This window comes from Polistes dominula, unplaced genomic scaffold, assembly GCF_049000335.1.
Source record: "Polistes dominula isolate Pdom_NZ unplaced genomic scaffold, Pdom_raw_medaka contig_373, whole genome shotgun sequence".
Classification (NCBI taxonomy): domain Eukaryota; kingdom Metazoa; phylum Arthropoda; class Insecta; order Hymenoptera; family Vespidae; genus Polistes; species Polistes dominula.
In genome coordinates this window covers 654,533-678,927 of record NW_028300899.1, presented here as the reverse complement: position 1 = coordinate 678,927, position 24,395 = coordinate 654,533, and the positions used below count along the sequence as shown (strand labels likewise).

At 31.2% G+C, this 24,395-nt stretch overlaps 5 protein-coding genes across 10 annotated transcripts in view; 1 reads left to right on the top strand and 4 right to left on the bottom strand.

Moving 5' to 3' along the window:
* Positions 1–12,964, bottom strand: part of Invadolysin (leishmanolysin-like peptidase, invadolysin) — a 274,537-nt gene extending 261,573 nt beyond the window's left edge. For 2 of the 4 annotated variants that reach the window (XM_089179320.1, XM_089179322.1), the window contains exons 1-2: positions 9,107–9,247; positions 8,031–8,099 (exon numbers count right to left, since the gene is read on the bottom strand). Coding sequence is in view for 1 of the 4 variants with exons in the window: in XM_015317771.2 (XP_015173257.1) it covers positions 9,107–9,307 (201 nt within the window). In the remaining 3 variants the exon portion in view is untranslated. Of the gene's footprint in view, positions 1–8,030; positions 8,100–9,106; positions 9,606–12,824 lie in introns of those variants that run through there. The other 2 variants (XM_015317771.2, XM_089179321.1) reach the window with 2 other exon arrangements.
* FeCH (ferrochelatase, mitochondrial) lies at positions 10,276–12,455 on the bottom strand. The gene is given in 9 exon segments (XM_015315787.2): positions 10,276–10,624; positions 10,691–10,855; positions 11,170–11,277; positions 11,360–11,525; positions 11,598–11,699; positions 11,772–11,993; positions 12,078–12,202; positions 12,205–12,275; positions 12,419–12,455. Coding segments are annotated over 9 exon segments (1,194 nt in total). The 3' UTR covers positions 10,276–10,426.
* On the top strand, positions 12,419–14,065 carry LOC107063742 (EEF1A lysine methyltransferase 2). 3 transcript variants are annotated; one of them, XM_089179331.1, is made up of 6 exons: positions 12,419–12,668; positions 12,734–12,805; positions 12,890–12,988; positions 13,400–13,467; positions 13,654–13,821; positions 13,886–14,065. In XM_089179331.1, the coding sequence occupies exons 2-6, from the start codon at positions 12,750–12,752 to the stop codon at positions 13,990–13,992; spliced, it is 498 nt and encodes a 165-aa protein (XP_089035457.1). In that variant the 5' UTR covers positions 12,419–12,668; positions 12,734–12,749; the 3' UTR covers positions 13,993–14,065. The 3 variants fall into 3 exon arrangements, with proteins under 3 accessions (XP_089035457.1, XP_015171295.2, XP_015171286.2); XM_015315809.2 differs by having other exon boundaries at positions 12,747–12,805; positions 13,400–13,821; XM_015315800.2 differs by having other exon boundaries at positions 13,400–13,821.
* Positions 14,066–14,717: 652 nt separating this feature from the next.
* On the bottom strand, positions 14,718–21,006 carry sosie (oogenesis-related protein sosie). Its single transcript, XM_015315821.2, is given in 5 exon segments — positions 14,718–15,781; positions 15,854–15,988; positions 16,932–16,949; positions 16,952–17,080; positions 17,928–21,006. Coding segments are annotated over 5 exon segments (513 nt in total). The 5' UTR covers positions 18,076–21,006; the 3' UTR covers positions 14,718–15,698.
* Positions 21,007–21,157: 151 nt separating this feature from the next.
* LOC107063725 (uncharacterized) lies at positions 21,158–23,764 on the bottom strand. Its single transcript, XM_015315755.2, has 3 exons — positions 23,640–23,764; positions 21,664–23,467; positions 21,158–21,387 (listed from the first exon to the last, which is right to left on the bottom strand). The coding sequence occupies exons 1-3, from the start codon at positions 23,665–23,667 to the stop codon at positions 21,357–21,359; spliced, it is 1,863 nt and encodes a 620-aa protein (XP_015171241.2). The 5' UTR covers positions 23,668–23,764; the 3' UTR covers positions 21,158–21,356.
* Between the last annotated feature and the right edge of the window lie 631 nt (positions 23,765–24,395).

Genomic DNA, 24,395 nt, shown 5'->3' with positions numbered 1-24,395 from the left:
GAAATAAAAAAGTTGTCCATTGAAAATACTATTAACTTTAACGAGTGTAAACCAGGTAGAATTCAATAAATTTAATGTACCAACGGGGTATCGATTGAAAAATTGTCTACTTCAACATCGTCCTTCTATCATCCGTCCTTTTAACATATGCTTTTCTATTCAATTTATTCGTCGTGTTATCGTCAATTAGTCAATACTTATATAACATAACGTAGCTAACAAATTTTTCCTTCGAATAATGTTAATGATAAAACTGGATAATCCGTGAACTTTTAAAATAAAGAGACCATAATTATTGATCACGAGTGAAAAGAAGAAAAATGAAAAAAAAATTTAAAAAAAAAACCAATATCATCGCAGTCGAAAGAAAATAAAAAGAATATTTTTACATATACGTAAAAATAAAAGAAACTACTTAAAAGACCGTAGAAGTGTAGCTAAAAAAAAATTGCCAAAGGGCAACACGTAAATACAAATAAGCTTTCTTTCTCTCTCGGTCTTTCTCGTGTCAAGCACCTGAAACGCGTTTTGGGAGGAGCTCAAGATATACACACGCAGACACGCACACATACACACATTTACATACACATATATCTATACCTAGCACAGGGGAAGCAAAGCATGTGCATCGAGTTCCTACATATCGAGTTGTCCTTCAACCTTGCGTGGATCCATGCCAAAGGGCCTTTTCTCTATGAAAGGACAAACATTGTGTAGGAAAGTTCTTCTCGAACAATTAATAGATGGTAGAGTATATCGGTGGGAAGAGAAAGACGAGATGTCGGTGAGAGTTTGAGTGAATGACAGGGGGAAGGAAAAGGGTGAGGATGAGGGTGATGATGAAGTGGGGAGGAAATAGAGAATACATAGTCGAACGAACGATACTATAACTATATATATATATCACCAACCGTAGCGAATAACCGTAATATTGTAACCGCGAACAGGAGGGAGTACATTTCGATGAAGCCAAATAATTAGAACATCGAGAAGAGAACTCTCTCTCTCTCTCATCATCGGGAGTTATGTACTACCTACCATGCGCATGTGTCCCTCGACAAACGATCGTTACAATATAGATAATTTTATCGTCGGTCATTGTCCGATGAAATGCGATATCCTATCGCAATTTAATTTCACCTTCCAACGATACTACACCCATCCTACCAAACGTGAAATTCTATCATTATTATTATGTAACATGTAGTAGCATATATCATATACCTACTTATACGAAGACCATTAGTTAGACAATCTTCTATCTTATGCTTTTAACGCGTGCTCGATGGATGTTGGTTGTTCGAACGAAACTACATATAATTAATTGTATTATTTATAAAGTATAATACATATATATAAATGAAAAAAAAATTAAATTACAATTTAACAAATTAAAGCCTTTCGTTACTAACGACCAATATATGGATCGTCCATGTAAATGCTTGTATGTACAAGTGATCCCTATACAGAGGTCCTCCATGCAAAGAACAACATATGAACAACTACCAACCCATATATAGGGGTCGGATACCATGCAACGATACGATATTTAATAACGTAGGTTTACTTTATCAACATTTAGATAGAGATTTTGAAATGACGTAGTAGAACCACGTCACAACGGTATTTACTAGCTGAACAATTTTAAATGATATAGGAATTATGTTGCCCTCGAATATGTTAATATCGTATTATAGAAACTCGTAAAAATATATAGAAGCTTGTTACACGGCTTACGTGCTTTGATCATTTTCCTCAGGATTTATTTATTTTTCTTTTTTCTCTTACTTTCTTACTTTCTTTCTTTTTCTTCTTTTTTTTTTTTCTTTTTTTATGTTTGTCGCTTTTTATATCTCGATAACATCTATGAATGTGAGAAACGGCCTTCCTGTTACGATTCCTCTGATTCCGTCGTATACTCGTTAAACACGCATACGATTTTGCATTTACAATGAACGACTTTCTCGTTCGATAAAATAAGAAAAAGAAAAAAATGATGTAGAAGTACTAACAACTATACACACTGTATACGAAGGACATCCTATTTGAATAATGTCGCTAAAGTACAACTAATATTATTGCATGCAATATTTCGTTCTACATTCTATTCGATCGAAACGAATAAAATTCTACCTTTAATTGGAAATATGAAGAAACACCATCATCTCGTTACTATCGTTTATTATTTTGCCCTAAGTAAAAAAAAACTAAATTGAAATATTTAACGAGAGTTACACATAGAAAATGTAAACCTTGTTAAATCTATCATGTAAAAAGATAATTATTTTTACGCATAACCGATCGAAATAATATCGTTAATAATATTTGTTCAACTTTTTATTTTTTCAAATAAAATTACGCGAAAATAAATGATGAATATATATATGTACGTATTTGTGGATATGTGTAATACGAAATATAAGTTTATTGTAAAATCCCTGTAAATTCAATTAGAATACAATCAAAAAAAGAATAATGAAAAAACACATAAATACCTTATTTTTATTGTTTATAATTATTTTCAAATAATAAAAATTATTTCTGATTATAGATAATATACACACATGCTTTTACAATATATTTCAAAATTTTGGACTCAAAAGGTATATTTAAATTAAAATGAAATAAAGGATTGTACATTTTAGAAGAAAAAAAAATATTATAAAATATATTAAATAATATTATACCTACATAATAAATCAAATAAATCAATATAAAAATATATGAAATAAATTAATATATAATACAATATATTTACTAACTTAATTTAAATATATAATATAATGTAATTACTTAACTGTATAATATATATTATAAACACAAATATAATCAATCGATGTCAATAATTTTTGTCTTTTTAGACAACTGTAAATAACCAATAAGTTGAAGGAAATAAGGAAACACGTAAAAATGTTAAACGAGTATAATTTTCACTCGATAAAATCGAATCTCTCTCTCTCTCTCTGTTTCTCTCTCTAGCAGTAATAGTCGATGAGAAAGATACCTATTCGCGTGTCAGTCAGGCTTTAAAGATATTCCAGCAGTAATCTCACCACCGACGTCGCATATATCTCATTCCCGTCCTCGTCGTCTCACGAAGCCTCATAAACTACGATGGGAATCGGGTTTCTTAATAACCACGGGGGCTTACACGAGTCGAGTGAGTCTCAGTCGTGAATAAATAGACTTTTTCTTTCCTTTTCTTTTCTATTTTTTTTTTTTTTTACCAAACATAAAAGTGACTAAAAGTAGTGACACAACAAACAACCGTCTAATACGTATGTTACATTATATTTATCGGAGGAATATTGGTTGGAAGATAAAAAGGACAACGACGACATGATGACGACGATGAGAAAAAAATATTAAAAAATATAAAAAAAAAGATAAATGATCGGCTATCGTTGCACATACATATACACCCACATATTTTCTCTCTCTCTCTCTCTCTCTATCTCTCTCTCTTGGACGCTAATTGAACCACGTTACGTAAAAGCGGATTATACTTTATACGATTTTCGATCGGTAAAGCCGATACCACCAACGTATGCTGCTTTCGGATATAACAAACTGAATCGGATGAACTTTGGAGATTTGGATGAAAATGAATTTAATATTAACGAAACGAATTATAATTGCTATACTTTATATAATACTTTTTGAAAAAAAAAAAAAAGAAAACGAATATTTTCTATCTAAATAAGATCTTAACCCTTTGCACTCGTATGTCGAGTGCAACTCGACATCGGTTTTTTACATCAAAAGATATAGATATAACTTAAAAAAATTACATGAAAATATAAATGGACATTTTAATGTCATTTATTTCTTCCTTTACAGTATATATATATTTACATGACCATATTTTTCAATAAAAGTAAATTTTTTAAATAAATATATTAAAAAATCATTGAAATCTGTTGAAAACAAAATTCAAAATATAATTCGGAGTGCAAAAGGGTTAACGAAAGTATAAAATATTGCATAATTTCATCGACGATTTGTAAGGATTTTCTTCTTGTAAGGGTGCACTTAGTAATAGTAAAAGATAGGAGGTATGTCTTACCCGCATTGGAAAGTTTTTGAGAAAATCGTCTATCTCAACAGGAAACTTACGAGATCTCGTGTATAACGTCTTAAGAATCGAACGATTCGACGAGTTTCAAGTAACTCGAAAGTTTTCGAGATTCTAAGATTTCGGGTAAGTACTATAACAGTCAAAGAAGAGAAGGAGAATGAGGAAGAGGAAAAAGGAAGAAAAAGAAAGAAAGAAAGAAAGAAAGAAGAAGAAAAAGAAGAAGGTAATTGTATATGCGGATCAATCTTGTTTCATCGAATATGCGCGAGGAACACATTTGCAAAGGAAGTTCATCGATGCGACGTGACACGCGAGTATTTGCAAATGAGTAAGCGAAAATTCGTGTATCTAACTCGCGAAAATCTACATATATACCTCACACAAGCATGAGCTCACACACATACATAAATCCTACAAACGTAAAGCAAAATTGGATGAATTTGAGACTCGAGACTCGTTTGCATTTGTAAAATTTAAGAAGAAGAAAAAAACAAAATTAATTATACGCGAAATTACTGCTCGCTTTTTCCTAAACGTTCAAAGTATCACTGCAAGATGGAAGAAAAGAGAAAATATTAAAGAAAAAATAATAATAATAAAATAAAATAATCGAGGTAGTAAGGGTTGGCCTGGAGCCAAGAAGAAGCGCGCATAATTCATCTGTTACCTCCTTCACTTTTCTCATCCACATCCTCATCCTCCTCGAAGGTCGTGCGTTTTACTTTTGAAATAAGTCGACCGAGTTAAAATATGAATTATGGCTAGACTACGGTGACGTTGCGAGAGATCATCGGATAAGGAAGGACTTATCTTACTTACGCACAACAGGAAGAAAAAAAATTGATGGAAAAGAGGTAGAGACATACTACACATACATACACAACACACACACACAACACACATGAAAGCAGATAGGAGGAATAGAGGACGAACGAAGGGCGTAAAAAAGCCTCGTGAGAGAAAAATAAGTAGAGGTAAGGAAAAAAGATAGAAATAGAAATAGAAATAGAGAGAGAGAGAGAGAGATGCACCAGTAGCACGCCACGTCGACCGTAAACTTTTATTCGCATTCAAATTCAGGCTGAAAGCGTCCTTAAAACGAACGTATCTCTTCCTTCCTTCCTTCCTGCCATCCTCCTTCCTACCATCCTCCGCCCACACCTTTCCTCCTTTTTTTCCCATCGTTCTAACCTGTACGAAACGTTTTCCTACACGTTCCCTACCGACTAACAGTCCTCGTTTGAAAACTAAAAAATGCTTGTACTCTCACCAACGAATAGACCATACTCGAAACACACCTGATCTTTCTCAAATTGACCATATAACGCGTCCTAAGGCCCTACGAAATATTACATTTTCATATAGAGAAAGTGAGATAGTATAAGATATGAAAAAAAAAGAGAGAAAGAGAGGAAGAGAGAGAAATTAAATTGCTACAGTAAAAAGGAGTTTCACAAGGTACAACATTATTAAACCCAGAAAAAATGTTTTTGAAACCATTTTTGAATTGTTTCGAACGTTACAAATAATATTTATAAATTCTAATTTGACGTTTATCTTGTTTCTACTAATGATTGATCAAATAATTAAAATAAAGAGAATTACCATTTTACTTTTGAAAAGAAATAGACAAAAATGTAAATTGAAGGTAATTTCAAAATACCAAATTTTATTTTACGAAATAGACTCGAGAGAACTATTTCAACACTTTTTAATCGACTTTTTACGACAAGCAAGGGATATATACTTTGGGCGCATTCTACCTGCAGCCGACAAGGGCTGGTTGTAAGAGGTTGTAAGGGAAGAAGAAGGAGATTATAAGTGTATGATAAAAAAGTAAATAGCGATAGAATGCATTCTTTGAAAAGAGGATACAAACAAAATTAAAAGAGAAAAGAGGAGAAAAATATGCGATAGTTTTTACACATTAATGTATATTATAAATACATATTATATCCTAATATTTACGTACGTACCTCTTTCATGAATTTTATTTCCAACAAAATGTAAAAGTGAAAAAATGAAAAAAATAGAGAGAAAGAGAGAGAGAGAGAGAGAGAGATAAAATAGAAAAATGATGATTTCAAAACTTCAATTGCATTCACCGATTGCTTTGTATCGTACGAAAAATAAAGGATGGATACGAAATGGAAAAAGAAAAACTGGATGAAAGAGAAAAAGCGAAAGAGTGAGAGAGAGAGAGAGAGAGAAAAGAGAAAGAGAGAGAGAGAGAATAGTAGAACCCAAATGAAAGTGCACGTAACAGCTGCAACGCTATCGACAAGTGCAATAGTTCTCCTCTCTTGCAATCGTAGTCGATTCAAGTTAACTCCACTGTCCGTAGTTATTCATAACATCGTGGGCTCCATAGCTGTGTACATTAATTAAGAATTATTGATCCTCGAATTGACGAAATATAACGCTAAAAATTGATCCACGATATATACACACGTGTATGTAAAACGACAAATTATATCTGATTTATTACATAATTTCTAAGCAAATAATAAAACGTGTACATATATATATAGATTTGTAAAAAGAAATTTTATTTGTAAATTATTTCTTCTTTCGTGATTCGTGATCACATTTATTATTATCTTCTGAAAATGAAAAGATATGATTAATTATATTATTTTACACGCGTTTCCCTGTCAAACTGCAGTTGACTAACACAAGTGTCATCATCACCGTATCATGTGTACCTAAAACGGTACAAACGCTATAATAAGATTTAATATATTCGCAACATTTGCATATTTTGTCTCTGTTTTTTTTTTTTTTAACTCGAAATTTATTTCTTCAATGTTCGTTTTAAATACTTAAAAAAAGTAATTTGCGTAATATAATAAAATAAATGTTATTTGATAATACCTAATGAGAAAATTATAAGAATAAAAAGACAAAAATGATCGAAAGGAAATCCATGCAGAACATAAATGTAATTTAATAACAAAAAAATATATGATTAAAATAATATTAACTTAAAATGTTTTATTTCTTTTTTTTTTTCATTCGTAATTTGTTTACTTTTCAATAAGAAAAATACTTACATATCACTTGGCGTAAAAATAAATCGATACCGAAAACGGTACATGGTTGCAGGGTATGTGTTAATACGATACAATTTTTTTTCTTTTCTTTTTTTGTTTTTATCGAAAAATAAAACAAATAAAATAATAACAAGAATTTAGAGAAATGAAATTATTTTTGATGATGAACGATCGAGAACGGTATATAAACTCCATAATTAAGTTCACCGATACGGTGAAAGTTATAGGATATGACGGTCTCGATTGGCAACGAAGCTGATGTGAATAAGCTCAGGTGATTCAACGTCATCGTGTGTATATAGGTAAATATATTTATATAACATATATATATACACATGTACGAATAATATAGAGGTGGTGATTGCAACTCTCTCAACGATATAATACTTGACCGTGAATAGTATCGATCGAGTTTGTGAAAACTCAGCCATGCGTATCATAGTGTAACAACTGCCACGTGATAAATATGTTACATGTTTACACATAGGTATGCACACACATTACAAATCCAGGATATTGCCCGATACATCAAAGATAGATTCTAAAAAAAAAACATATCCTGTAAGAGTGATAAATTAAAGTTAAAGGAGAAGAAAATAAAATTGACAAAAATGAAGGAACAATTTGACACGTTAAATAAATTCATGCAAAAAATATTGTTAAAAAAACTTTATCAATATTTATATGAGAAACGATTAATCAAAATTGAGAACGACTCGAATAATAATTTCAATATTTAAAATATAAAAAGGAAAACAGAACGATAGGAAGAAATAGAAAGTGTGTGTATGTGTGTGTGTGTTTGTGTGTGAGAGAAAGAAAGAGAGAGAGAGAGAAAGAAAGAGAAAGCACGTGACCACGATAAAAGCACGTGGTCTGCTCGCGCATGTTGAACTTACCCCACGTGCGCGCGTCTTTTTAGTGACTTTTTATCTTCTTATGATGATCTTCTCGACATTCGCTAAATCCTTTAGCAAGATATAAAATAAAGGAAATAAGTGTATCGGAAATGAAAAAGGTTTATTATCGAGACGGCGTTTCCTTGGAAAAGGGACAAATTATCGGAACACTTGACATTAATTACCAACGTTCTCGATACGCTCGTCGAACGCAAAACAAAGTCACGAGACTCAGCAGCGTTCGATTTAAAGAGACACGAAACGCGACATGTAAATGAAAGAAGAAGGATCGATCTGTCATTCTGCTGAGGACTTTGCTTTCTACAGAAAAAACTAGTGGAATAATAATACGTGACATCAATATTGACAAATACCAGGGACAAATGGTCTACCGCATTCATCGACAAGAGGAAAGACCTTTTGACGTGTATAAAAAGAACACAAAAATTGTTTCGAAAGTTCTCTGTTCCGCAGATCCGGCGATCATAAGCGTGACAGACAGACAGAAAGAAAGAAAGAAAGAAAGAAAAAGAAGACATGACGCGCGAAAATATACGTTTCGTCGTAACACACGGAAGTTAAAGAATCCATAGAAGAAATCGTGTTGAACGTGTCTACCGAAGGAAAGATTCCTCAGAGGTAAGGATAGAGATTGAGCAAGGAGAGAACGTATGAAGAGGGAGGGACTAGAAAAGAGAAAGAGAAAGAGAAAGATAAAAAGAGAGAGAGAGAGAAACAGAGATAGAGAAAGAGAGAGAAAGGAAACGAAAAGTAAGAGTGAGGGGGATAGAATGAAAGGGAGAAGACAAGGGGAAAAGAGCAGAGCCGGTCGAACCGGCATATCTCGTCTTGTGTTCTTCGAACGGAAGGACGAAGGTTAGTGAAGAGACCAGCAGTAGTAGCGTGAACAAACTTATATGGAAGAAGAAGAAAAAGAAAAGAACATGGAGAAAAGGATATTTAAAAGAGAAAACGAGAGTGCACAGAAGAAAAAGAAGAAGAAGAAGAAAAAGAAAAGAAATAATAAAATGATATAAGAAAAATTATGTTATTAATAATGATAATGAAAATGTTACCTCGTGTGGACGGAGAGGTTGATGATTACAATGTCGATGCTCGAACATTCCACAAACAAGATCCACACCGCACACAACGATGAAAACAACGAGCGGCAACGATACGGTGCCGCATTGCATCTTCAACCGCACACGGGCCGCCATCACGGACAACCCTTCCACTGGAAAAGCATGACACGTACTGAGTGCACCCGCCGACATTCTACATTTATATAGGCGCCGTCGTGAACAGCGCCACGCCGGCGCTCACGCGCTCGATATTTCCAACACTCGGCTACGCTCCTCACACGAAGTGGAAGACGAAAACCACCACCACCACGGCAACCCTCTCCCCCTCTTTTATCCTTTTTATCTTTATTATTATCCTTGCTGCTGCTGCTGCTGCTGCTGCTACTGCTGCTCTTCTTCTTCTTCTTCTTTTTCCTATCTTTACCACCACCAATCCCACTATTATTGTTATTATTCTTGTCGTCCAGACGATATACCCCGGCTTTGCGATCTGAAAAATGCATTTAAACGCGAGTGTCAATTTGAGATCACGAGAGAGCTATTTGTATCATTTAATATATACGATTATAGTAAATGAGATTACTTCTTTCCTTACTTTTTTTTTTTTTTATTTATGCATTCATTCACATTTAACGAATGAACTGCACACGCCTGTTATTTTTATCATGCGTTCTAGAATGAAATACTGAAAAAAATAAAGTTGATATATTTTATATCAATTATCTTTTAATCGGCATCAACTATCTAATCATTCCAATCTTATCGATTATTTTTAAGTTGTAACTTAACGACACTTGTAAATGCTTCAAACTTTCATTCAATTATCTATAAATGTTGATTCTCTTCTCTTTCTCTTTCTCTTTCTCTCTCTCTCTCTCTCTCTCTCTCTCTCTAATCAATAATCATTCTTATAAATTCGTTTAAGTATGATCTCAAGTATATTGGTCGAATGCTTCTCGCAATAGTATTAGAATGCAAATAGGAGGTCAATTCAATTGGCCTTAAACAGGCGTGGTTATTTCGTGAGCTTAATTTTGCGTTGACGTTATATAATCATGCCATAAAATACGATCTATCTATTTATTTTTTTCTGATTATTAACAAAAGTATTATTATTTTTATACGATCGATGTGATTGTACAGAGAAAAAAAACTATAAATCCGTTCCCAGATATATTTATTAACTTACCGAGTAAATAATGTTATAAATATATAAATATATTACTCTCTAAATATTATTATATTATATTATATATATGTAATATATATATATACGTATATAAAGCATAATTTATTATTAGTCCATTAATCTTAAGGCCTACAAATTTGTGAAAACCATTTTTTACTCTGTTCGCAAGTTTTGTTAACGCAATGAGGACATCTCGTCAAAAATTTAGGATTAATAGTCTGTTCAGATCGTAAATGATTATAAACAATATCGGCTAAAGCGTCTATAAATAATGGATGATCATTAGGTGCTGCTGATCTTCTAATATTTTCAACTCCAATCTGAAATATTAAAAAATATTACTATTGTATTGAAAATACGATTGATTAATATGACTATTTTCTTACTTCTTCCGCTAATTCTTGACAATATTCAATATCCATTTCGTGAAGTGTTTCTATATGTTCATTGACAAATGCAACAGGTACTAAAAGAAAATTTTTCTTTCCTTGCTTTACATAATTCTTTAATGCATTATCCGTGTATGGTTCTAACCAAGGCAAAGGTCCGACCTAAATTACAAATTAATTATTATAGGTCACATACTCTGGTAAAAGAAAGATAACGCATGAAAATGACTTTTCAAGATAAACGTGTTAATTAAAAGATATGCGTAACTCTTTTTTGTTTTTTGTGTAGTGAATTATCATAAATTATCAAGTAAATAAATAGTTTAGCAGAATTACAATTGTTCTCATTATAAACACCATATTCTTATCTATAAGAAATAAAAATCTACCTTTTTACACCTTATTATTTTTTTTCCAGAATACATCACATTTGTTAATTACTTCTGACAATATATGTTTAAAAAAAATGAATGTACCTTGGATTGCCACACTAAACTATATGGATTGCAAAAGTTTAATTTTTGCATAACTAACTGAACCGTAGCACCAATTTCAGAAGGATATGGATCACCTCGATTCACTGCCTAGAATAAATAAATTAAATCAAATCAATATATTTGTAAGAAAATAAAGGAACTAAGTTTTTAAATAAATCAAAGGTAAAACCTTTAAAGGAAGAGAATGAGCAGAAAATAAAATCATAACTTCATTTCTTTTGTCGTTAGGAAAATGTGCAAGCTCATCCATAATTCTTTGAGCAATAGTATTGATGTAAAGTGGATGCGTTGACCACCGGTCTATTATACTCCACTTCATATCTTGTGGCAATTCTCTGAAAACAATAGATTATTTCATTTGTCAATCTTGATGAAACTAGTATATAAGATACAAAAACTTCTATTACTTATTTTTATAGTGCCTGTATATAGCATTAAAACTGGATCCGGATGTGGCACAACTGTACTGCGGATATTGTGAAAATATTACAGTGCGTTCTGCTCCATCTCTAAAAATATACACAACAAATGTTTTCTCATTGTTTCATTCTATATGTGTGCAAATGTTTTTTAATTCTTACTGTTCTATTTCATTGAGCGTATCTTCTGTAAGAGGATCAGCATAACGAAAAGCTACATAATACTTGTGTGGTGCAGTTTCTGGTGAAATTTCATCCAATTTAGTACATAATAATTCACCCTGTTTATTTGTCCATTCCAAAATAGGAGAACCGCCACCTATTTCAGAATATTTTTTCTGTACTTCAGGTGTACGTCTTTGAGCAATCCATGGACCTAGTTTACTAAAATATAATTTCAAATGAAGCTTGAAAAATTCAATAAATAATACAACATAATTATGAAAAGCAAATGTTAAAATAAAAAACCTTTGAAATGGTAACTGAATCATGTCACGATCTGTCATAATGCGTAACAAATATTGATGTACTTGTGATGTACTAGTTGGTCCTCCCATGTTCAACATTAATATACCAGTTTTTGGTTTTTCCTTTTTAAAGGACTGGCATGCGTTTTAACTGAAATAGCACGTGTAGACAAACGCAATATTTTTCCTGCACATTGTCCTGCATATGAAATGATTTATGTCATACAATATTTTTTTAAACTGTACACAGTTTACATAATTCTAATGAAAGTTATGAGTAAAGTGATGGACATATGATAGATAAAATGAATTAGAAAAAAATAGTATTAACAATTTACTTACCTAATTGTATGAAACTTGATAATTTAATTATATTCATCTCGACAATAAATACACTTTACGAAATGGTTAAATAATGTAGCAGAAACGTATCGCAAAATTGACGAGTAATGCTAAATCACAATGATAACCAATACTTGATGTTATAGGTTATGTTCGATGTATATCGAGTGTCAGCGAGCTCCGAACACGCGCAACGTTACCAGAATATACAACCTTCGTAAGAGACAAGTGGATTTCTCGTTAAGCAAAGGTATGTTATTTATGATATATATTTAACTAAGTAATGTCGTGAAATAAGAATTTTCTTAATGACAGATATTTAAATAAGACCATGACAGATGAAATTATTGAAGAATTGGGACCATCCGATCTGGGTACTTTGGAATTGTAAGTTAAATAAACTTACCGAATTCGTGTACTAAGAAGAATGGAGAAAATCTAACGTTCATCTCTTTAATTTCCTTCTTGCAGTTGGGAAAAGGTGTACACCGAAGAACTCGATAATTTCAAGGATCACGGGGACGTCGGTGAAATATGGTTTGGTAATAAGGCTTCACTAAATGTTGTTAAGTAAGAACACCATTTATAATACAACTTTATTATTTATAAACTAAACATGAAGAGAACGCGAAAGATCAATGCACTTTGCCGCGAAAATATAAACTGCATTTTATTCGTCTTGCTATATCGCGCTACTAGCGCCATCTGTCATTAAACCATACAACTTCAAACGTTTAATCGACACTTTTTTCTAATGATAATGAATAATAAAAATAACGAGTTATCGACTTTTGTATTGTATTATATTTTATTTTGTATTAACAAATTAACAAGAATTAATTAAAAAATATTGAAATTCAATATAAAACATATATATATATATATGTATGTATTTTTTTTAAGACTTTAAACGTTATTATATTAATATTATTTTCATATAAATTAATGATCATAGTATTAATTAATATATTTTTTCAACAGATGGATTAGCACGAAATTAAATCTCGATATGGAAACTGATCAAATAATAGATATTGGATGTGGAAACGGTATGATTTTAGTAGAACTCTCGAAGAAAGGTTTTAAACAATTAACAGGAATAGATTATTCCCAGAAAGCTATAAATTTAGCTAACGAAATATTAAAAGAAAATAACATTACTTGTGTAAAATTACAAGTGTGCGATATTCTCGATACCTCGAATCATGAATTATTAACAAATTACTTTAAAGTAGCACACGATAAAGGAACTTACGATGCGATCAGTCTTCATCCTGACGAGCCAGCTGATAAAAGAAGAAAATACATTGACAATGTTTACAATATCCTACAACCAAATGGATTTCTAATTTTAACTTCCTGCAATTGGACAAAAGATGAATTACTCATTCATTTTAAAAATAGTAAGCTCAATTAGAGAACCGTAGTATTATTAATAAAACTAATTATTCTATAATTATTTTGCAGAGTTCGATTTTATCGATGAGCTTCCTGTTGATTCATTCCGATTTGGTGGAAAACAGGGTAATGTTGTTACACAATTGGTTTTTAGAAAAAAAATGAATAAAGTTTAACTTTATCAATGGCTCTTATTACATTTTGTAATTTTACTAAATAAATCCAAATTTATTTTTATCTGAACAAAAATTTATCTTCTTTTTTCGCTAATTGTAAAACTGTTGTTATATTCTATAATTGATATAATATAGACTTAAAAGAAAAAAAGCAAAATCGGGATTATGGTAAAAAATTGTTAAGGATTCGAAAATTTATTCGTGCACGAAAAATCGAAAGTACATAAATCGAAGAAGAAAGAGTGTTAGAAATTTTTTAAACCATTATCAAATTACAAACTTTACAAAAGGCACTAACACTAAAGTAAATATATTGTGATAATAAATACTATATATTTTCTTTTAATATATATATGTAAAATATTTATACATATATATATGCATTAGCTTAGAGATAATTAACGTTATTCCTTTAGTGCAATATCTTTGGTACATTAAGGCATCATTGGCATATGCAGACTCCACGTTCTACTACTAATTGTAAGTAAAGAATAAGAATAATTTCAAATAGACGTTGTACTGTTATTCAGTGTCGATGTACTTCAGAGATTTTTTTTTTTGTAAATATCCATAGATCGAGAATCATTTCCATCTAGATTAAATCTTTCAATATAATTTCAGACGCATTTAATAATGTTTTACTAATCAAGCGCCTAATTATGCCATACTTCAAATAAATTGCACATTATATAGTCGAGAAATAAATTACAAATAATTACTATATCTTAAAATACAGTCTGAATCATGTATTTATTAAAATAATAAATATAAAAGATGTCCCAGTTTTCTATTAAACGAATTGTAGCCAGAATTGCTAGAAGATGATCATTATTTCGATAACATTTATTGCATTATCCTCAACGATTGATAAGATCGATGGAGACCAATTTCATGGCCAATTATCATGTTAATAAATTTTAACTTGTGTTAACTTTCACAGTCCATGCCTTATTTTTTCATATAGAATATGTTGAAGAAATTTTATAGAAAAACAAAAACAAAACTGAGCCAACCAGTATATTATTATATAATATTTATATCTTATGCGCCACGATATTCCGATGAATTTGTGAACGAACTTTGATATACTGATAATAAGAACAAATACGATTATGCATCGTACGATTCACGACGCATAGTGAATTTTAACTTATCGATCGTATACTAATGAATTTATACTTTATCGAGAGAGAGAGAGATAGAGAAAGAGAGAGAGAGAGTTGTTTATTTTTAATGGAAACGAACGCGCTAGATCAAAGTTTCGTTTTTTTCTAAACATAAAATTATGGTGCATTGTTTTTAATTTATTTTTTTTTTTTATAATCGACAATGATACGATTATCCGATTGTAAACTTAATACGTAATAAAACACACATATACTCATGTATATCTAGGAACAATAAAAATCAAATTCTATATATATATTTCGTAAATTGAATCGAATGAAAACATGCTATTAAAAAATATTTATATACGTTGAAAGTACACGTAGAAGGTACTCTAGAATTTAAGATATTTTTTTTACTCGAGTGTTCTAATTTATAAAAGAAGAAGAAGGAAAAAAAAGAAAATTCTTCTGATCATTGACTCGAAATGCTATCGAAATTATTAATAGTCATAGATCATTGTACATAGGATAATAAAGATTTGTTTAAATAATGATCTTTTTCAAAAAGAGATATTTCATTGAAACGTATTGCAGGATTTATAAGTAATTAATCCTTCCTAAGAACACCGTTAATATCGGAAACAGTATCCAGGAAATATTAGTGAGGATGGATGAACAGCCTAAAAAATTTAATCAAGTTAAATAAATGTTATCTCGATTTAATATAAGATAAGATTTTAGAGATATATTACCGCTGCACATCAAATTATCCTCGACGTATCCCTCTCGACAGTAACAGCGTTTTCCAGAATTAGTGTTATTTCCTTTAACAACACAATGCGCACCTTCGATACATTCGCTATCATCGTTGCACGGTGCTCTGATAGCTGAAATTATACAAAATTGAAAAATACCATTATCATTTTTCTAAGCTTGACATTTTTTTCCGATAGAAAAGAAAATATTTGTCTAACGTTGATGAAAAAGTAGGCCGCCGGACTTGATTACTAAATTTCAATAGATTCTCGAAGAAAAAGTCAACTTACTTTAAGTCACGTTTTAATTTTTCACGAGTCAACATTTCTAATTGTTGTTTAGGAAATAATCTATGACACATAGTTTAAACTAATCGATCGAAATTAATTCTTTAAGACATATCTAACATATGCTTGACATGTTTAACTTTCTAACGTGTACACCTTGCCAGTACAAAATGATAGACTGGTAGGTACACTTTTAATACCGTTTCATCAATTCAAATTGTTCGATTTCCGTTCTATTCCTAAAATTGTTCGTTAACATGCATATTTCAAATGATAAATCTTTTGATATTCATTGGTTCGTCTGTCAATCACTCTACAACATGCGATGTATGGATAATTTTGTTTTTAATCTATGATCGTGTTGAAAGAAGATAGCAAACTTGATCGTACGTTCGTAATATTCTTTTTATTCTTATTCTTATTTTATTTGATTTGATTGTTTTTTTATTTTTATTAACAAAAAAAAAAAACATTGAATATTCTTGAAGAAAAGACGATGAATCGGCACAACGTAAGAAACGAAACGATAGTAGTATTCTAAAGGCGTGCCAATTTGCATAGATAACCATAAACGCGATACGTACATCGTCATATGTTCACATATTGCAAGGGAACACGTAAGTGTATGCAAATGTTACTCTATGTGCCACCAACTTGTAGAACTTCTATTCTAACTGTTCGAAGTTTCAATTTACTTGATAAGTAGTAGCAGGAAAACTTTGAAATGCGTACAAGTTATTTGTTTTTTTTTTTTATATTTCTTTACAAAAGAGAAAATTAATTGTACCTTTGTATTTGTTGGTCAAGCACCGTTTACTGGCGCATTATAATCACCACAAAGACAACGAGTCCTTCCATCCCGTGAATCGGCCAAGCACGTAGTGTTTTGAATTCCAGCGCAGTCCGATTCCATTCTACATTCACGCGCTTTTCCAACTGAAATAAGATCAAGGAGAACATTAGGAAGGACAAAAAATTCTTCCAAGTCAATAATACATAAATTTTCTACCAAACGATGTTACCGCACGTTTAAGTCATTCGTTTTTATTTGCTTGGAAACATCTCTCCCATCGAAAGATATATAAAATCGTGTAGAAGAATAAAATTGATTGAAACGATCGGTAACGTGATAAAGAAAAATCTTTCTCAAACTATCGATTTGACGAATACTAATTTTTCAACGTTTCGAGTCTGTTTGAAGAAATTCACCTTCGGCATTTAAAAAGGTTGGTATGCACTTGCGAACGGCGTGCCCTTGGCACTCAAATCCAAGATTCCCTTGTAAGATATGCAACTTTGTCGCACCATAACTAAGGGATTTGTTTCGATGTAATAGATAATGTTAAAGAAAAAAAGAGGAACATTATGAGGATGTCAAGAAATACGAGGAATATCATTTTCGAGAATAATTCAAATACGAAAATTGGAGAACACAACTATTTGGTACTTGAATCAGCATATTCATCGAAGAATTATAAAGGATGAATTTCTTGAAAAAAAAATCCATCAATTTAATTATTTCCATCTTAAGTACGCACTTTTTACTTTTTTAAGAGATGAAAAATGTGTGACAGAGGAAGAATAATAAATCGGCTTTAGAAAATTTACAAACCATTGAGCATGGGTAAAGGAAATGATAGAAATGGAAAAAGATTATCGTCAAACGTTAGCAAAGCCAAAAAGCTTCTTGTCCGTTCTTTGATCAATTCATTTAATAACTTTTATCCGTTAAGGATTACGTTAGTTTGTCAAGGATTATCTTAAAAATTTCCCTTTGACTTACCCGGAGTAGGAGGCGGCGGTGGATTTTGATTTTGATTTTGTGGATTTGTCTTTCCAAAAGTTGTAAGCGCATGGCTCATTGACGGTAAAATAGCGAAAATAACGATAAGAGCCAACGAACAAATCCAAAAACTCGTTTTCTCCTTCATATTATTAATTGTTAATGAATATTTGTCTTCTACAAAACAAAACTATCTATTTTCTCTGAATAATCTTTTAATTATCACTTTCGTGATCACGTTCAAAAAGTACAATAACACTTTACGTAACGTTAACAGGTAAATCTTCTAATTGACAAAATGTAAAATAATAAAAGAAATAAAACAAAAGTTAAATCACTCGTTTAATTTACTTAGTCCTCCTTCAGTTTATTATTTGTTTCTTATATATCGCTTTTGAAACTTAGATATTTTTGTCACGAAATTTCTTTATCAACGAATAGACAAACTCTTAAACGACAAAACTTCTACTTTCTTCTTTGACGTGTTCCACTATTTGCAGTAAGCGTAATATGATGGAAAAGCTTTCACACAGGAATTTCCTTTACATAGGAAGAAGTCAGAGACGGCACGGTATTAGCTCTGATTCGTAGACTGCGTGTTGCAAGGACGTTGGTAGGCCTTTTAAGCCTTCGAAAGAAACCCCCACCCCAAAGTCGGCGCATATTACCACCACCGTGGCGGAAAACACCCTATGCCAAAACGTTCTTACTTTGTGATTCCTCCTTTCCTCTCACCTGTACGTGCACGCTTTGACTTCTTTCCTCACCTTCGATCGAAGAAGAAAGTGTCGAGCTACAATTGCCACTCTTTTTTTTAACTTTTGCTTATTTTATTGCAACGACACGTATAAATATTTTTCAAACAAACAAACAAAAATACAACTTTAAGAATAAAACTACTTAATTGCTTTGACAAAAATACACGCTACTCGTTTATCGATAAAGTTATCTTCAAAAACAACGTACTTTTCTTTTTATATATATATTTAAACGAAACAAACAAAAATGTACAACAATCGTAATTGCCGATAAAAGAAATATCGTTTTTCTAGAATAAAATTCATTTCTAACTGCAACTTAAAGCATATCGTTTCGATTTAAAATTATCTAAGAAGAAACTTTATAAACAACTTACTCTCGTATTATATTCATAATTTTCAAACTAGCAAATAAGTTATACACAAAAGACCGTAATTACTTTAATCGTGTTTCACGTTTTAACGTTATAACACCATTAACAAATTCTGATTCGATAGTCGTCGTCGCCACGTTAGAAAAACAAGAAAAGAATAGAGAAAAAATAAAAAAGAAAAGAAAAGAAAAGAAAAGAAAAAGAAATCGATCGATAATCGAGTATTTATCGCAATCACCGTCTGTCAGAGAGAGAATTACAAAATTCGATCTGTTTTTAGGATATAATAAATAAACGACTGAATTGTTAAAGGAAGAAAATAGCGTGCGAAAAGGGGAAGGACAAAGGGAAAATTGGGCTGGAAGGAATATAACGTTAATTCGAACAAAGAACAAAGAAAAAGAGAATCTTCCGGTGACGTTAGCACGAAAAGAGAGAGAGAGAGAGAGAGACAATTTATTGCATTGCTTTTACTGTTTTATAGCTCTAAGTATATAAAGTTTCGTAAAGAAGATTTGTCTTTACTCGTGTAACAGCAACAGCAACAGCAACAGCAACAACTAACAATTCGTATTTGTTCGTACGAATAATGCCCAACACACTAACAACAATAAGTTACATTTCGAGCATGCTAGGGGAACTCTATCGTCACGATATCTTTCTCTTTACTTTCACCTACTTCTCTTAACAATTTAGACACTTTAAGATCGACCAATAATACACACCGTGTGTTCAAAAAGTAAGAAAAAGTAAATAATACCTTGGCGAACGACCACTCACGCGAATTTAAATGAAACCTTTCTTTTTCTTTTTTTATCTTTACACTTTTTACAAAGAAATACGAAGCAACGCAGTATCAATCTGACTGAGAGATAAGATTTGTTAAGGTCAACTTACTATAACACTTCGTTTTTAATTCTTTCGGTTGACGGTGACGATGACTGGTTGGTTTGAAATAAAATGAAAAAAAGAAAAAGAACGGAAGAGAAGAAAAAAAAAACATTTTCAGACGACGACGACGAATGTAAATCGAACGTAAAAATCAACGTTATGCGTGAATCATGAAACACTCAGAGAACGGTGAGCACGCTCTTGATAAAGATCGTAATATAAAAAAAGAAAAACGAGGAAAAAGTAACACAACGCGTCCCCTGTGTGTGTATATGTGTAATTTCGTGATCTCGATTTAAACTATTGGAATGTGTACGCGGCCGTGCGCGCTCCGATATACGATTAAGATCAACGCAAAATATTTGAACAAGGGCAGAGAATAGCAGCTTTTAAAGTCCTTTAAAACACCACACATATCGATAGTTTAGTAGGTCTACCTATTTTATACAGTAAAACCGATTTTTAACAAAACAAAAATCATATAATAATAAATAAAACAATTTTTGAATACTACGAAGGACAAAAAAAAAAAAAAAGGAAAAATATTAAAAATTGCATTTATTTTTATAATTCAAAAACCAATGGTGATTTTGGATCTGTAATGATAAGTTTAGTTTCAAAATAAATTCAATTTGGTTATTCGACAAAATTGAAATAACGTTTACCTAACTTAAACCGTGACAATTTGTATCTTCTCAATATGTGAAAAAATCAAACGAACGAACATTTTCAGATTCACGATACAAACAGATCGCGAAAATGGTGACGAGGTTGATCAACAAATAGGTCATTGCGTAATCACTGATCAAATAATTGTAATTGCCAATTAGCTAACGTATAGAAACGTTATCAACTTAACACCGACATAAATCCTTACAGATTAGCATAAATAAGTTCAAGGCCTGGTGGTCACTGCGGTTATTTGAGTAATGCATTAATTGTCCTGCGACATGCTTTTATTTCGAGTGCTCACGAATATCATTGAATATAATTTCATTGCGATCCTCATTATCATCGTCATCATCGTCAATATAATTTGATAATTACATTTCTATTATACGTTTCTCTCTTACCATTGGGATGAATTTTCTTTTTAAATTATTGCATATCACAAGTAAATAATATCTATATATATATATATATATATTCATTATATATTATTTATTTATTCATTATTCTTCTTAAGAAATAATTACGAATTTCAAGATAAATAATAATTAAAATATTTATTCTATAATTTGTAAGGGGTTTCATTTGATCATTTTTTCGATACATAATCATCATCGAGTTGAAATTCTAAAAGATAAAGTTTGTATAATGCTTTGATATCTGAATAAAATCTCTCGTTCATCGTCATCCTCCTCCTCCTCCTCCTCCTCCTTCTTTTCTTCCCATGCGAGTCTTCTTCACCATCGAAGAAAGTTTCTGTTCAAAATACTAAAAAAAAAGGCCAATATTAACACGCTAATCGCGCTATTATAAATTTATTCATTTCTATTTTAATACACGTTTTGATAAATCAAAAATATTTCTGATCAAAAATGTCAACAATAAGAATTTTGACGTTTTTAATATAATATTGGCACAGAGACCACGTTCTTTTATCAATCTTTTGTTCTATCGTCAATATGTACTTTGTCCTATACTCTTTCGAATTTGTCTTTTTCATTTTCTAATATATCGTCATCAAACGCTGATTATTTTTCATTATACCTAGACAAATCTAACCACAAACGTATTGGATCTTCTACATCTTGATACGAATTTTCTTCAGGATACGCATCCGTAATCGGATCCATTTTCGGCTCCCATTCTGTTGAAAAATCCTGCTTTTTGGATTCAAAATTTGGAGAATCCATCGATTCTTTTATTGTATCCGGATAGGGTATATTGTAACTATTATCAACATATTCATCAGGTGATTTCATTTCATAATCCTGCTTTTTGGATTGAAAATTTGGAAAATCCATCGATTCTTTTATTGTATCCGGATAGGGTATAGTGTAACTATTATCAACATATTCATCAGGTGATTTCATTTCATTCGAGTTATAGTTTAATGAGCCAAGGAGATCCTCTTTAGTTGATTGAAAAGGAATAAAATAACACTTCATTATTTCAATACCATTGATTATAACTTTGATACAACGGTTTTGTTCTTGACGTTGTTCACTTTCAATCTTTTTTTCGGAATCAACATTTTCCGTTGAAGAATATACAGAAGAGTCAACGTCATCATCTCTGTCAATAATTCCCCAAAGTTTGAGAATATTAACAACTTTTTCAATTTGTTGTTCATCAGATGTAACAGACATTTCCGTCGATATATTCTTTTCCGTAGATTCTTCCTCTTCTTCCGTATTACTCCTTTCAATACTACTATCTGGCATTCTCCAATCTGAGGTAGAAAATAACCCAGACTTCCACTCATTCATGTTATCATCTTCCACTTTCGAGGAATCAGACTTTTCAGAGTCTTCGTCTTTTGCAAAAGAAGGAATCAAGTCAATGTCACCTTGACCATGATTTCTTTTGAAATACTTATGCATATCTTCTTTTTCTTCTTCTTCTTCTTCTTTTTTAATTAACGAATCATGAGAAAAACTCGATTTTGATTTTTCTTCTGAAATTTCTTCTGAGATAAAAATTGATGCCTCAGTACTATCTTGTTTCCAATCTTCTAAAATATCCCAAGTAGCTTGTGGATTCCAATAATCGGACTTTACGTCCATTCTCGAACTTTCCGTAATTTCATCAGATATACTACTTGAGTATAACTCATTCTGTTCTTCGACATTCCGAAAAAATTCTTTTACAAACTCATCCATTTCAGAGTTACGGGTTTCTTTTGAAGAATTATCAATAGACAGTATAGAGTCCATATAAATAGTAGAGAACAATGGGATGTACCATTCGAACACCGCATGATCTTCTTTATCCTTATTTTCCATTAATTCTAAACTTGACGTAGTATCTTTCATTTGATTTTTGTAATCATCAATTTGTAATTCAGACGAATCCTTAAGTGCCTTATACGTACTAGTATTTTCAAAGGGATTAGTGATAACCTTTTCTTCAGGATTCATTGTAATAATATCATCTTTATCTGAACTCGAATCAAGAATTTCCGTAGTTGTAACAAATTGATTATCGTTAGATAGAATTATATTCGAAAATAAAACCCTTTCAAAAGGAATATTTGTTGTCGTCGTCATTGTTTCCAACGTTTCTTCGACATTATTCAAAGATAATGACGGTGATTCGTTCGAAACTATCGAAGATTCACCTTCGCTAGATGAATTAGAACCTGAATTGAAGATGTAGAAATGAATATTTTCATTTCGCTTGTACTCTTGCCAACAAGTATAACCGCTCCATGCAACAAAACAAATCAATAGAAAATATAAAATGAATTTAACGATTTGTATCAATTTTTCACAACAATAAGATTTTTCTGCTTTCATGTTCTTCCTTATTTCAGGCTTTAATAAGCCTTCCTCTGCTGAGACAAGCTTATCTAAAAAAAAAAAAAAACAATCTTATTAAAATCAAACTGAAATTGAAATCAATTTTATCCAATTATTATCATAACATTGATTACCTATGAAACATGAATTATTGAAGGAAATTTTCTAATATTCAAAAAAAAAAATATTTATTTAAAAAGAAAACAATAGATATCCACTTACCATTACTAGAACTCCAGTGTTCCTCCATGATGAAAGATCGATAACAAACTGAAGCTCTCAGATGAAATGAAAACGTTAAATGTTCAACTTTCGTACAACGTATTAGTGACCTCGGCCTGACAAAGCTTAACAAAAATAAAAATAAATAGTCGAAGCTAAGATAAACTAGCCAGACTACCACATGCATAAAATTACAAAGAAAAGACTGAAAGGTCAGACTTTATCATTTTGCGGGGTCAGCTATGATAACTTTATGTACATTCTCAACTATGAGAGATACTTTCATCGAATATATTTCATCGGATATTACTGTTTATTTATGAGATATTGTAATATTTTTAATACTAAGATAATAAATATATAATAAACGAAAATTAATTGTATCCGTGCACGCGTAACGATTCATAGAATAATTTCGTTAACTCTTTGCGACACAGAATTATTTCAGATAATAAAATAGCAATATGTTGTTGAACGTTTTAAATTAAATAAAATTGATATATATTTTTTTTATTAATAAAGGTATTATACATAATGTAAAAACATTAAAGAAAGAAAGAGTAATAATTTAATTTGCAACTATTGCAAGATTTTGAGGGTGGGACTAAAAATGTCCCATTGTGCATTACGGTGTATCAAAAAGGTGGGACACTTTTAATCCCACCGTGCCCCAAAGAGTTTAACTAAAACAATTAGTACGTGGAATAATAAAGTTTCAGGATCAAACAATAATATCTTTGATTATGCTTTTATATC

What these genes read in the sequence shown, in the direction of transcription:
- LOC107063742 (XM_015315809.2), top strand. Translation starts at nt 12,750, where the DNA reads ATGACAGATGAAATTATTGAAGAATTGGGACCATCCGATCTGGGTACT. An exon ending in GCTTCACTAAATGTTGTTAA is followed by an intron (nt 12,989 to 13,399) that starts GTAAGAACACCA and finishes TTTTTTCAACAG; the next exon opens with ATGGATTAGCACGAAATTAA. An exon ending in ACTCATTCATTTTAAAAATA is followed by an intron (nt 13,822 to 13,885) that starts GTAAGCTCAATT and finishes ATTATTTTGCAG; the next exon opens with AGTTCGATTTTATCGATGAG.
- LOC107063725 (XM_015315755.2), bottom strand. Translation starts at nt 23,667, where the DNA reads ATGGAGGAACACTGGAGTTCTAGTAATG. An exon ending in ACACTGGAGTTCTAGTAATG is followed by an intron (nt 23,468 to 23,639) that starts GTAAGTGGATAT and finishes TTTTTTTTTTAG; the next exon opens with ATAAGCTTGTCTCAGCAGAG. An exon ending in TTGTGGTTAGATTTGTCTAG is followed by an intron (nt 21,388 to 21,663) that starts GTATAATGAAAA and finishes CTTTTTTTTTAG; the next exon opens with TATTTTGAACAGAAACTTTC.